General features: G+C 38.1%; 1 protein-coding gene across 1 annotated transcript in view; it reads right to left on the reverse strand.

Annotated features, from left to right (window-relative positions):
- The window catches only part of LOC755128 (ankyrin repeat, SAM and basic leucine zipper domain-containing protein 1), a 63847-nt gene extending 59277 nt beyond the window's left edge, over nucleotides 1–4570 (reverse strand). The window contains exon 1 of the mRNA XM_031000338.1: nucleotides 4387–4570. Coding sequence (XP_030856198.1) covers nucleotides 4387–4479 — 93 coding nt within the window. The 5' untranslated portion in view covers nucleotides 4480–4570. The remainder of the gene's footprint in view (nucleotides 1–4386) is intronic.
- Nucleotides 4571–10547: the final 5977 nt, after the last annotated feature.

The following is a 10547-nucleotide window of genomic DNA, read 5'->3' on the forward strand; positions in this document are numbered from 1 at the left end:
AGCTGTACAAGATTAAATAGCATAAATGGCATAAGCTAATCAGGCCCTTTGGGCCAGATGAGCTAAAAACCATGGCAGCCAAATACATGTGTATCCGCCCATATACCTATGCGTGTACCGGTACACGCTTATGCACAGCCTTAACATGTATTCAGTTGAACTCTTTTAAAATTGAGTGTTTCATCTTAAACGCTTTATGAGTCTGCATAATTGAAGACTAGCTATCATTCATCATTGAGTTCTTGAACTCTGCAATGAACTAGTACTGCCATCTACCCCTGGGAAATAATTCTACCACTTCACAAGGTAGAGCAGGGTGGTTTCAAATAAAGGAATCATTGGCAAATCTCAAGATATTAGTACTGGTAAGTGGATGATCACTAAAAAACATGAAACTCCTACATTTAGATCTAGTCTCAGCGGAACATATCCCGAACACATTAGATAATTTTTCAGTCTACCGTAAGTTTAAAGTCATTTAAGTTATTGGTAGAATAAGTCCAACTTGTAACACAATGATGTAATTTTTTAAAACTTAAACAAATTCAACAATAACTAGATGGAATTCATCACCGGAGAGGGATTAGGTGATACGTATCACCGATTCCACACGTTATAGTGACATAAAATTCAAATTCCCTCTCTGTCAATTCTCAACTGAACAAACTTGGTTTTCGGTATTGCTACATGTACTCTCTAATGACACCCTTATAATTGTCATATTCACCTCCTAAATTGACATTGAAAATGTGAACTTTTGATCTCCCTTTGCACCAAGACGGTGCTGTATCATGTCCGTGTTAAGAAATATGATCGTTTTAAACTTCATCTTTTTGTGTACCAAATAGATAATTGTCTCAGCTACACATATTAAAAGTTGGAAGAAAATCATCATTGCTGACGAGTTAGGTGATCTTGGATCTGAATGAAGAAGAGACTATCAGAGTGGTTAAGAAATGCTTTACGAATGGCACCTGAATGGCACACGTTACGTATTAACTTGTGTCAATTTAACTATTATTTATTTTCCCCAACAGACTTTGCACATTAAATTGCAAGCCTTACGTTGGAATAAACAAGATTGGGGAGAGACTAATCTACAAGAATGCTTTCTTTCATCTCACAACATGTCTGATATGAAGGCAAAATGCAAGAAGGCAAATCTTTTTTTAATTTTCACAGGAAGTAATTGTTCCTGTGACATTTTACACAAAATTGATTGTGCAAAATTGACAATGCAATAATTCATAAAGTATGAAATGTATGGTAATGAGGACCTCAATTTGTGCCCTGCATGCAGCTGGCTGCTACATATTGGCACAAGCCATCCAATTTTTCGCGTAAAATATTTACCCCGAAAATATTTATACAAATTTGTGAACCATGCCAACATAATCATAATCCAAGCTTCTGCTTTATTAGTTTTTTCATGAAAACTCCATTGCAATCACAACAATAATAACGCAAATAGATCGTAATTATCGAGATCATACCTGACATAGTAGTTTGTTTACTGGTCAAACAGCGCATATTATAAAAATTGTCTAAATAAAAATAATCAAATCATATTTTTGATAGCACATATAGGCCATTTTCTATTTAACACTCCCCCCCCCCCCCCCCCCCACCATGCCGCCCTCTAGAATACCGTAGATTTTCCACGGGTCCTGCTAGTTAAATATTTAATTGTACTAAAACAGCAATTATGACAATAGCGGTAAACAAGTTTTACCATTCAGGGAAAACCCTTTGGGCGTTTCCTCAGATATGCCATGCATAGCATCAGCCGCCGTTTTACGTTCAGCCAATCAACTCGTCAACAAATGGTAAAAGACCATTACAGATCCGTGATTATAGGTATGTTGTGGAGTGTACAATTGTGTATTTGTTATATATTTTATTCAATAGATATATATATATATATATATATATTCTTTCAGGCAATTTTCTGACTCAGACGATGAGCGCACAAATCGTAGGCGTAGAAGCCTTACGGCCAGGCATTGGCCTCCCTATTAGTATTAGCCTAGTCTACATCTCATATTTTCTGGTAAAGTTTTCAATCTTTTTTTATTCCTAATTCATTTAAATAGATCTAGGGTATTCAGTCACTTAAGGGGAAATCACTAATATTTTGAATTTTTACCTCTTTTATTTTGCAATCTACCCATCAAAAGAAAGGAAAATTATTCCTCTAACACGATTTTATAGTCACTTAAAATAAAGAATGATGATAAGAAAAATATTTCTGAAAGAAGACAGAGCATTTTTCTGCTCAGAATTCGGTCACGCCGATTAGAATTCGGTCACGCGATTTGTGCGTGGTATCTCCGTTGCCAAGGATCGAAGCTTATTTGCGCACTATTTTCACACAATTGCGCGATAAAGCACTGATTGTCAATGCGTTGACCGAATACTGGACGAGCAATACCGCATGGCAAGGGCATCGTATAAATACCTCTTAGTCTTGCTCATCGATAAGTGCGTCATTTGTAAATTCGCTGCGATGGAGTGAACACGGAAGTGATTCTCTTCACACACATACTGAATTCAATGCGACAGCACACGTAGTTGTTTCGCAATAGACTTCTACATATGGCTATGCATGTTAGCGCATGTGCTAACAGAACGCGGAAGTGCAGATAGTTGTGCGACACCGACTAATTTCGAGCAAAGTTGGAGATCTTTCCCGGGCCCTATATCTGATTTAATTTTGAGAGTTAAGAAAAGTTGTTCAGCTGCCTGATTTGTGCAAGTTTCACTGCCCATTAATTATTTTTTTAATTTTTTAGCTCTTGAAACGGCTGTCTGACCGAATACTGGGAGCGCTACCCTAGATCTAGACCGAATTTTCCGTCTCTTTCGTTCGTTAAGCCTCTTATTTGGGTAGGGTCGGCACTCTCTTAAGAGACGTAAGCCGACTATACGCATTTCCTTGCTAACACCATGGCCATTTATGGCCATATTTTTATGCCCCGAAAATCAAAATGATTATGAAGGAAAAACTGTGCGCGAGCTACACGTTCGTAATGGCGTTATCACAGTTTTTCTTCATAATCATTTTGACTTTGGCGTAGACTAGAAGGGATGAGATTTAGATGACGTCATGCGCAGCGAGAGTTAAAATACGTCTCGCAAGATTTTCAACATGGATTTCGATTTCGACTCATAATTTCCTCAAAAGGGACCATTAAACGGATTATTTCAGTCAAGTTAGTAAGTGGAACCGATTTATTATAGCCTAGGCCTAATTTACAATATAACATGCACGAGGTAAAATGACATTTGGGGGATTTGCGGGGCATAAAATATGGCCATAAATGGCCACGGTGTTAGCAAGGGAATGCGTATAGTCGGCTTCCGTCTCTTAAGAGAGTGCCGACCCTACCCAAACAAGAGGCTTAACGAACGAAAAAGACAGAAAATTCGGTCTACCCTATATCTAGATTAGACAGAAATTTCTGTCTCTTTCATTCGTTAGCCTCTGATTTACCCTACCCAAATCAGAGGCTAACGAACGAAAGACCTTGATATAGTCTAGGGTCTAGGCCTAGATCTAATTTGTAGTTTTCCTAAAATTACTTTTTTTAAATCCGGTGAAATTACGACTAAAGTACTAAAGGCTAGGCTATGTCTTAGTTTAGCTCCTCTTCTCGCCGATAGTAATTAGTATCAATTTCACGAGATGTCTAGCTAAGTTCTTCGTGAAATTGTTTAGGAAAAATGAGAGACATCTCCGTAGAGTTGGTGGATTAAGTTAATATGATTATGAGTAGACTCTAGCCTAGGCCTAACTAACCGTCTTGTCGTTGGTTCCTAAATGAAAGTAAATCTGAAGAAAAAAAAATCGATGTGTTCACTGACCTCATTAACATCAAAGTCTAGGCACTAAAACCCACATAAATGTACTAGGCCTACTTAATAAAGAATGTTTTAATCACAACCTGACCCTCTTTGCAAAAGACTCCAGTACAGTCGGCCTATATGATTATGAGTAGACTCTAGCCTAGGCCTAACTAACCGTCTTGTCGTTGGTTCCTAAATTAAATGAAAGTAAATCTGAAGAAAAAAAATTCGATGTGTTCACTGACCTCATTAACATCAAAGTCTAGGCACTAAAACCCACATAAATGTACTAGGCCTACTTAATAAAGAATGTTTTTAATCACAACCTGACCCTCTTTGCAAAAGACTCCAGTACAGTCGGCCTAGTACTAGACCTATACTAGTAGTAGACCCTACACTACATATGGATTTCTACTAAACCACCGAATATCGCGTAGGATCTCTCGCTGAGCTATCCCACTACACATGGAGCAACAACATCCTCCAGCTCGGAGTCTCCAGTTTGGTGCCAACTAGATTGATTCTATAGCGATAATTTACCTGTGATTTAGTGGAATTATTTCCTCCGACAAAGTAATCATCTGAGTCACTGCTATCATATTCATCCTCGTAGCCGGCTGGTCGGTATGACATTTTCGAAGTATTCGGTGAGATAAGTTAGAAGTGAATAAGTTGTGTCCCGTAACTTTCGAACATGCGTCGTACGTACTAAGCTGAACCTAGCTAAGTAACTAAATGTGTATCGCGTTTTACATGTGCCATATCGCTAGTATATAGCGCACGTCACGCACGTGCGACGTACTTCCGTATTACGGTGGCAGATGAGCATCCAGGGGCCCTCTTTAGGGCCCCAGCTGGGGTCAGGGGGCAGAGCCCCTGGAAGCTCAGAGGTTTTAGGTCTTTAATTACGGTCAGATGAGCATCCACGGGCCTGCCTTGGGGCCTTATGTGGGGTTCATGGGGCAGAGCCCCCGGAAGCTCAGATGTTTTAGGTATTTAATTACGGATGAGCATCCAGGGGCCCTCTTTAGGGCCCCTGCTGGGGTCCAGAGCCCTGGAAGCTCAGGTTTTAAGTCTTTAATTACGGTCAAATGAGCATCCACGGACCCGCCTTGGGGTCTCAGGGGTGGTTCAGGGGTAGAGCCCCCTGAAGCTCAGGGTTTTTAGGTATTTAATTACGGACGGACGTCAGATAAACATACAGGGGCCCTCTTTAGGGCCCTGCTGAGAGCCCCTGGAAGCTCAGGTTTTAGGTCTTTTATTACGGACAGAAGAGCACCCACGGACCCGCCTTGGGTCTTAGGTGGGCTTCAGGGTAGAGCCCCCGGAAGCTCAGTGGTTTTAGGTATTTAATTACGGTCAGATATATCCAAGGGGCAGAGCCCCCTGAAACTCAGGGGTTTTAGGTAATTAGGGTCAGACGAGCATCCAGGGGCCCGCCATAGGGCCCTTCGTGGGGTCCCGGGGCGGAGCATTTAATTACGGCCAGATTAGCATATTTTGATACCTCCTTTGTTACATTGGCGGGTCACTCACTTTTTTCTTTCTTTTTTCCTTACTTTTTCTCTTAAACATACTTTTTCAAAATCGTGAGGGGGGGCTCTAGCCCCCGAGCCCTGACGTTCTGCAGGCCATAACAATCATGAAGGCTTCTAAATAATCAGATTTTTTCGCCCGACCGTAAATTTGGGAATTTGAAATTTTCCAATAAACGCATAAAAGGTACGATTTACAGACAAAAATACTACCGAAAATCATTTCATTACAGCAACATTTGTAAATCACTGGTATCAAATTAGAAATACCACCCCCCCCCCCCCCAATCAGTACGCCAGTGTTTAGGGGCTCATTTCTTCTCACCTCTAAAATAAAAAACACATACGCTTTCCCGTCATCTCACAATATTTCTACGGTATGATGCGCGTTGAATGGATATAATTTTCAGGTTGTATAATTTTCAGGTTGTATATTTGTATGTTCTTTGTTTTAAAAATACAAACCATTTTTACTCCTTTAATCCTTTTTTTTAAAGGGAGGTCGTTTTTCAGGGGGAAAAAACTGCGTTTTGCTCCCCCCCCCCCCTCCACTCTTTTTTTTTAGGAAGCTCGAGGTTTTAGGTATTTAATTACGATGGCAGATGAGCATCCAGAGGCCCTCTTTAGGGCCCTTGTTTGGGTCCAGGCCCCAGGGGACAGAGCCCCTGGAAGCTCAGAGGTTTTAGGTCTTTAATTACGGTCTGTTGGTTTTGCCCCCCCCCCACTTTTTTCTGCCACTCCTCACTTCCAGCGCCTTTGACTCCATCTCTTAAAACTCTTTGGTACCACTGGCCGTACCCTCGCTTGTGCGCGGATTATTTTGTAAATAAGGGAAGGTCTCGAAATTATGCTAAACCTGAAGGGACATCGCGAATAGACGAAATCGCGAATTATTTACGACGAAATTTACGCCGTCCTGGATTTCGTCGCCAATTTTGTCGTGAAGATTTTAGATTTTATTTGACTCTATCGACCCCCTTCAGGGGTATGAGAGCACAAAATTATTTGCAATGCAACACAGAAAGATATATATAAAAAAAAAAAAAGTAAGATATGATAATTTATAGACTTGATATATACATTTTTATATTTCTAAAACACAATAAACATTAATTAAAAACTAAGTATGAAATTTAAAATTATGAGTCTAAAATATCACGTGGTTTGGTTTGTCTACCACTACGAGGCTACTTTTTTATTGACAAAAATACGACTGGCATAGTCTGAAAGGCATTTTCAGCCTTAGGATCCAATGAAAAGAATTGTATTATACTATTATGAATCTTACGAGTTTTCTTAATTGTTCAACACTAGATCTATTAAACTATTTGTCCATGTGAAATGTGCTAGAGTTACTCATAAGTCACAACAAACTGTCGATCTAAATAAAAAAAAATATAACTGCCTTTCTTTCTTGAAAAAAGGGCAGACAAATTATAGTGAAATTTATCTAAAAAAAACCTTTAAATTACAACAAGCACATTCAACTTGACTTTCTTCGGGCTTACTTCCAAACCTTCCATTATTATTGGTTATCGGTGTGACCTGCATTGGAATCGATAGAAAGTGATTGCACCCCTTTTATTCAACCTTACCAAATACTTTTCAAATAAAATTTTGTTCTTGATAATTCGGTAGTTAACACAAATGCGATTTATTTATTTAAAAAAAAAATATTTGACATATTTATACAGGATAAAAAAGAAACAATCGAATCAGCAAAGCTGTTTTTCATCGATGTCCTGTTAACATGATAAAACGTTTCTATTCTATTCTACCAATGGGATTCTTTTCATTACATCAGTCAAAAAATACACAAATAAGGCTTTAAAATGCAATGCCCCAAAAAAGATATTGGAAATTCGTTTGAAAGAAGTTAATGATGACCAATCTTATTTGTTGAGTGAAAAAAATATAATAGCAACAATAAAGACGGTTAAGAATCCCCAATGATGTTTGACCAAACATTTGACAATATTTCTTGCTTTGTCATGTCAGACAACAGTGTCAACCTGAGCTTAAAGCCAAGGTAATACAAAGTTTTGGTATGGGGTCATGAATTTGGTCCAAATGAACTTTATTGGAATCATATTATATGCGATCCTACAATACTCAGTGATCGTTGTCGCGGCGGTTGTAATCGAGTCTAAAGTGATGACATTTGTAGCTCCCTCTCAAGGCCAAGATATTAATTTAGCTTTAAAACAATGTTTCTTGACTAAAATCGACCGATTTGCTATTCCCGTTTGGAAATTATATATCACAACTGCATATTCTGAGATTTTCATGGTCGCAGCAACCATTGGATGGCCGTATATTAGCTCTATTTGAAATTTATCAAAATTTACCGGGAGCACCGGTAAATTTTTATATTCAATTTTTCTCGAAAGCAGAAGTGTTTTAGGGGCAATTTTTTAAAGTGTTTATCAGACATCCTCAGGAGCATCCGAGTATATCAACATTTTAAAGAATAGCTATCCGGCAATTTACCAAAACTTATAGGCCTACCTTCAAGAGCATAATAATCTATGTATTACTGAATCCATCCCCTTGCCTTTGCCACACATTTCCCAGCCCATTACAGCATTATTTAATGTATTTTCTATACACATGACAACCATTTAGATAATTGAGACTGGGCAAGTCTTTCCATAAGTAATTTTAAAAGATTATACATGTAGTATCTTTTAAAATTAAAATGACAATTTACAATGACTTACTTTAACTACTTTTAGCCCAAAACATACCATTCTATAATACCTGAACATCAATTTTAGTACGGCCTGTCTCACCATAATTCATACAGTCAGGTGTATATTTAGTGACATTCAGTACGGGCCCTCAAGAATTTGCAATGAAAAATTTCAATTTGACGGGCAAGTCTATTCCAAAAATAACTTATTTACAATAGAAGCAGAAAAATCAGACAATCCTATCACTCTATTAATAAAAGTAAGTTATTTTTAAAATCAGTGGACTTGCCCTGCAATCCTCAAAACCCCACACCTCACAGCCATAGATTTTTTTTAGAGAGTATACTCTCTAAAAAAAAATCGAGTGATCACGGACGTCACTCCTCTGGAGAGTGAAAATGTAATGAAAATAGAGTGATCATTCACTCTTTTCTTCTTAGAGAGCACTCTAAAATCAATCGATTTTCACTCCTAAACAAGTGATCACGGACGTCACTCCCAAGAAAGTGAAAATAGAGTGAAAATTCACTCTTTTTTTAAAGAGAGTAATATTGGCAGGATTAAACCGATCAAATAACTCACAATGAATATCCAATGATAATCTTAACCTTTGCACCTTTATAGGATCATTGCAAATGAGGCTTTTCTTGCCTGAATCACCTGTTTTGATATTGCCTTTTAAAAATTACCATAATACCGTTCCCATACTTAAAAACTGGATATAGGCCTAGTTGCGTATACCTTCCCTCTAGAATCATTGTTTTTTACATTATTCACACGCAATTTCCATTTCTCACAGTAGTTAGACAGAGCATCTAAAGCCATTTGGAGTTCCTCTGGATGTTCAGCCAAGATAATGAGCATCATAATAGCAATGAATGTAAATTAATAAATATAAGTCTTCATCGGAAATGTTATCAAGAACATCAGAACACACCTCATCATATAAATACCGTAACCCTTGAAAATGTGGTTCGGATATAATATCCAACAAATCATTAAGATGATTGCGAAAAGTAAGGGGATAGATTATCACCCTGTCTTACCCCAATATAACAAGCATTATGTTTCAGAGGTTTGACCACATGTCGTAACACACGACTTTAATAGTAGAGGCATACATTCTTAAAGGTAAAGACCAGTTATGGTCATGCGATTGCATTGTGAAAGAAACGTTGTGGAATCGATCAGAAAAGGTTGATCATCTAGCATCTAGCATCTGCAAGGTTCTGGAATCATCAAAATGATAAGAAATTTGGCCCATTCTTCGTAAAGTTACAAGCACTATACACAGAAGATGTATATGGGACTATACCCTATATCTCTCACAGACCATGGAGAGAAACAAATTTACCAAAATATATGAATTATTAGGCGGTTTCCCGGCAAATTTTTTATCATCATGTATTAGTCAAAACATATTCTTTCACATGATTGGTAATGAGAGCTTCCATTTCATTTTTGAAATTGGGGCGTTTCCAATACTGGTCTTTATATACCTTTAATGGCTTTAAATAACTTGCCGTTTACTCCTGACAATAATAATTTATACCATGGATGCTCGATCTATTATATCAAAGGCTTTTCTAAAATCCACAAAGGGCGCAACTCCTTCCCTTTGACAAATAATATCCAGTAATAAAAAATTTCAACACAAATGCATGATCCATTGTGGAATAACCTTCGCGAAAACCTGCCTGTTCTTTTCCAGGTGACGATTCATTTTCAAACTATAAAGTAATTCTATGACTCAATCTTGCGTGAACAACTTCCCTAAACAGCTTAAAAGGGTAATACCACGATAGTTGTCTAGATCTTTGTCCGATCATTTTGTTTTTGAATATGGAACAATCACCCCCCCCCCCACTCTTTGTTATTTAGGGTACGCATATGCGTGTTCTCAGCACCCCCCCCCCCCCATTTCAGCATAAGTCCTGTGTGTAAAGTCAATACGGGTAGATTTTTTTTCTTTTGTTAGAGCCTTTTCAGCACCCCCCCCCCCCCTTCAGCATAAGTCCGGTGTGTAAAGTCAATACGGGCAGTTCTTTTTCTTTGTTACGAGCCGGAGATTTTGGGAGCACGCATACGGACCCTCCGTTCCTGATAAGAGCATTTAATTCACCATTTATGTCCAATTCGGACACCATTTCAGTTTGGTGTATAGTGCCCGTACCTGTTTCATCTTGAGCAACATTCAAATTACGAAAGTGATGGACAATATCATTCGTTGAGACCATATTATATTTTTGCTTTCCAGAGTTACCACTTAAAATTTCCCAATACTCTTGTGGATTTGTTGTTTTTTGTTGATCTGAGGTTATTATTTAGAGATTGCTGTATCAAATCATTTTTTTTACGAAGCAACCGTTTGCATTCCCTCGCTGCATTACAAATTTCGCCATTCATTTCTTCAATTTATCAGGAGTGAAGTAAGCATTGAAAAAAAAAATCATTTTGCCCCCGATATTTCAAT

The sequence above is a fragment of the Strongylocentrotus purpuratus genome, unplaced genomic scaffold (genome assembly GCF_000002235.5).
Source record: "Strongylocentrotus purpuratus isolate Spur 01 unplaced genomic scaffold, Spur_5.0 spur5_scaffold_6, whole genome shotgun sequence".
NCBI lineage: Eukaryota > Metazoa > Echinodermata > Echinoidea > Camarodonta > Strongylocentrotidae > Strongylocentrotus > Strongylocentrotus purpuratus.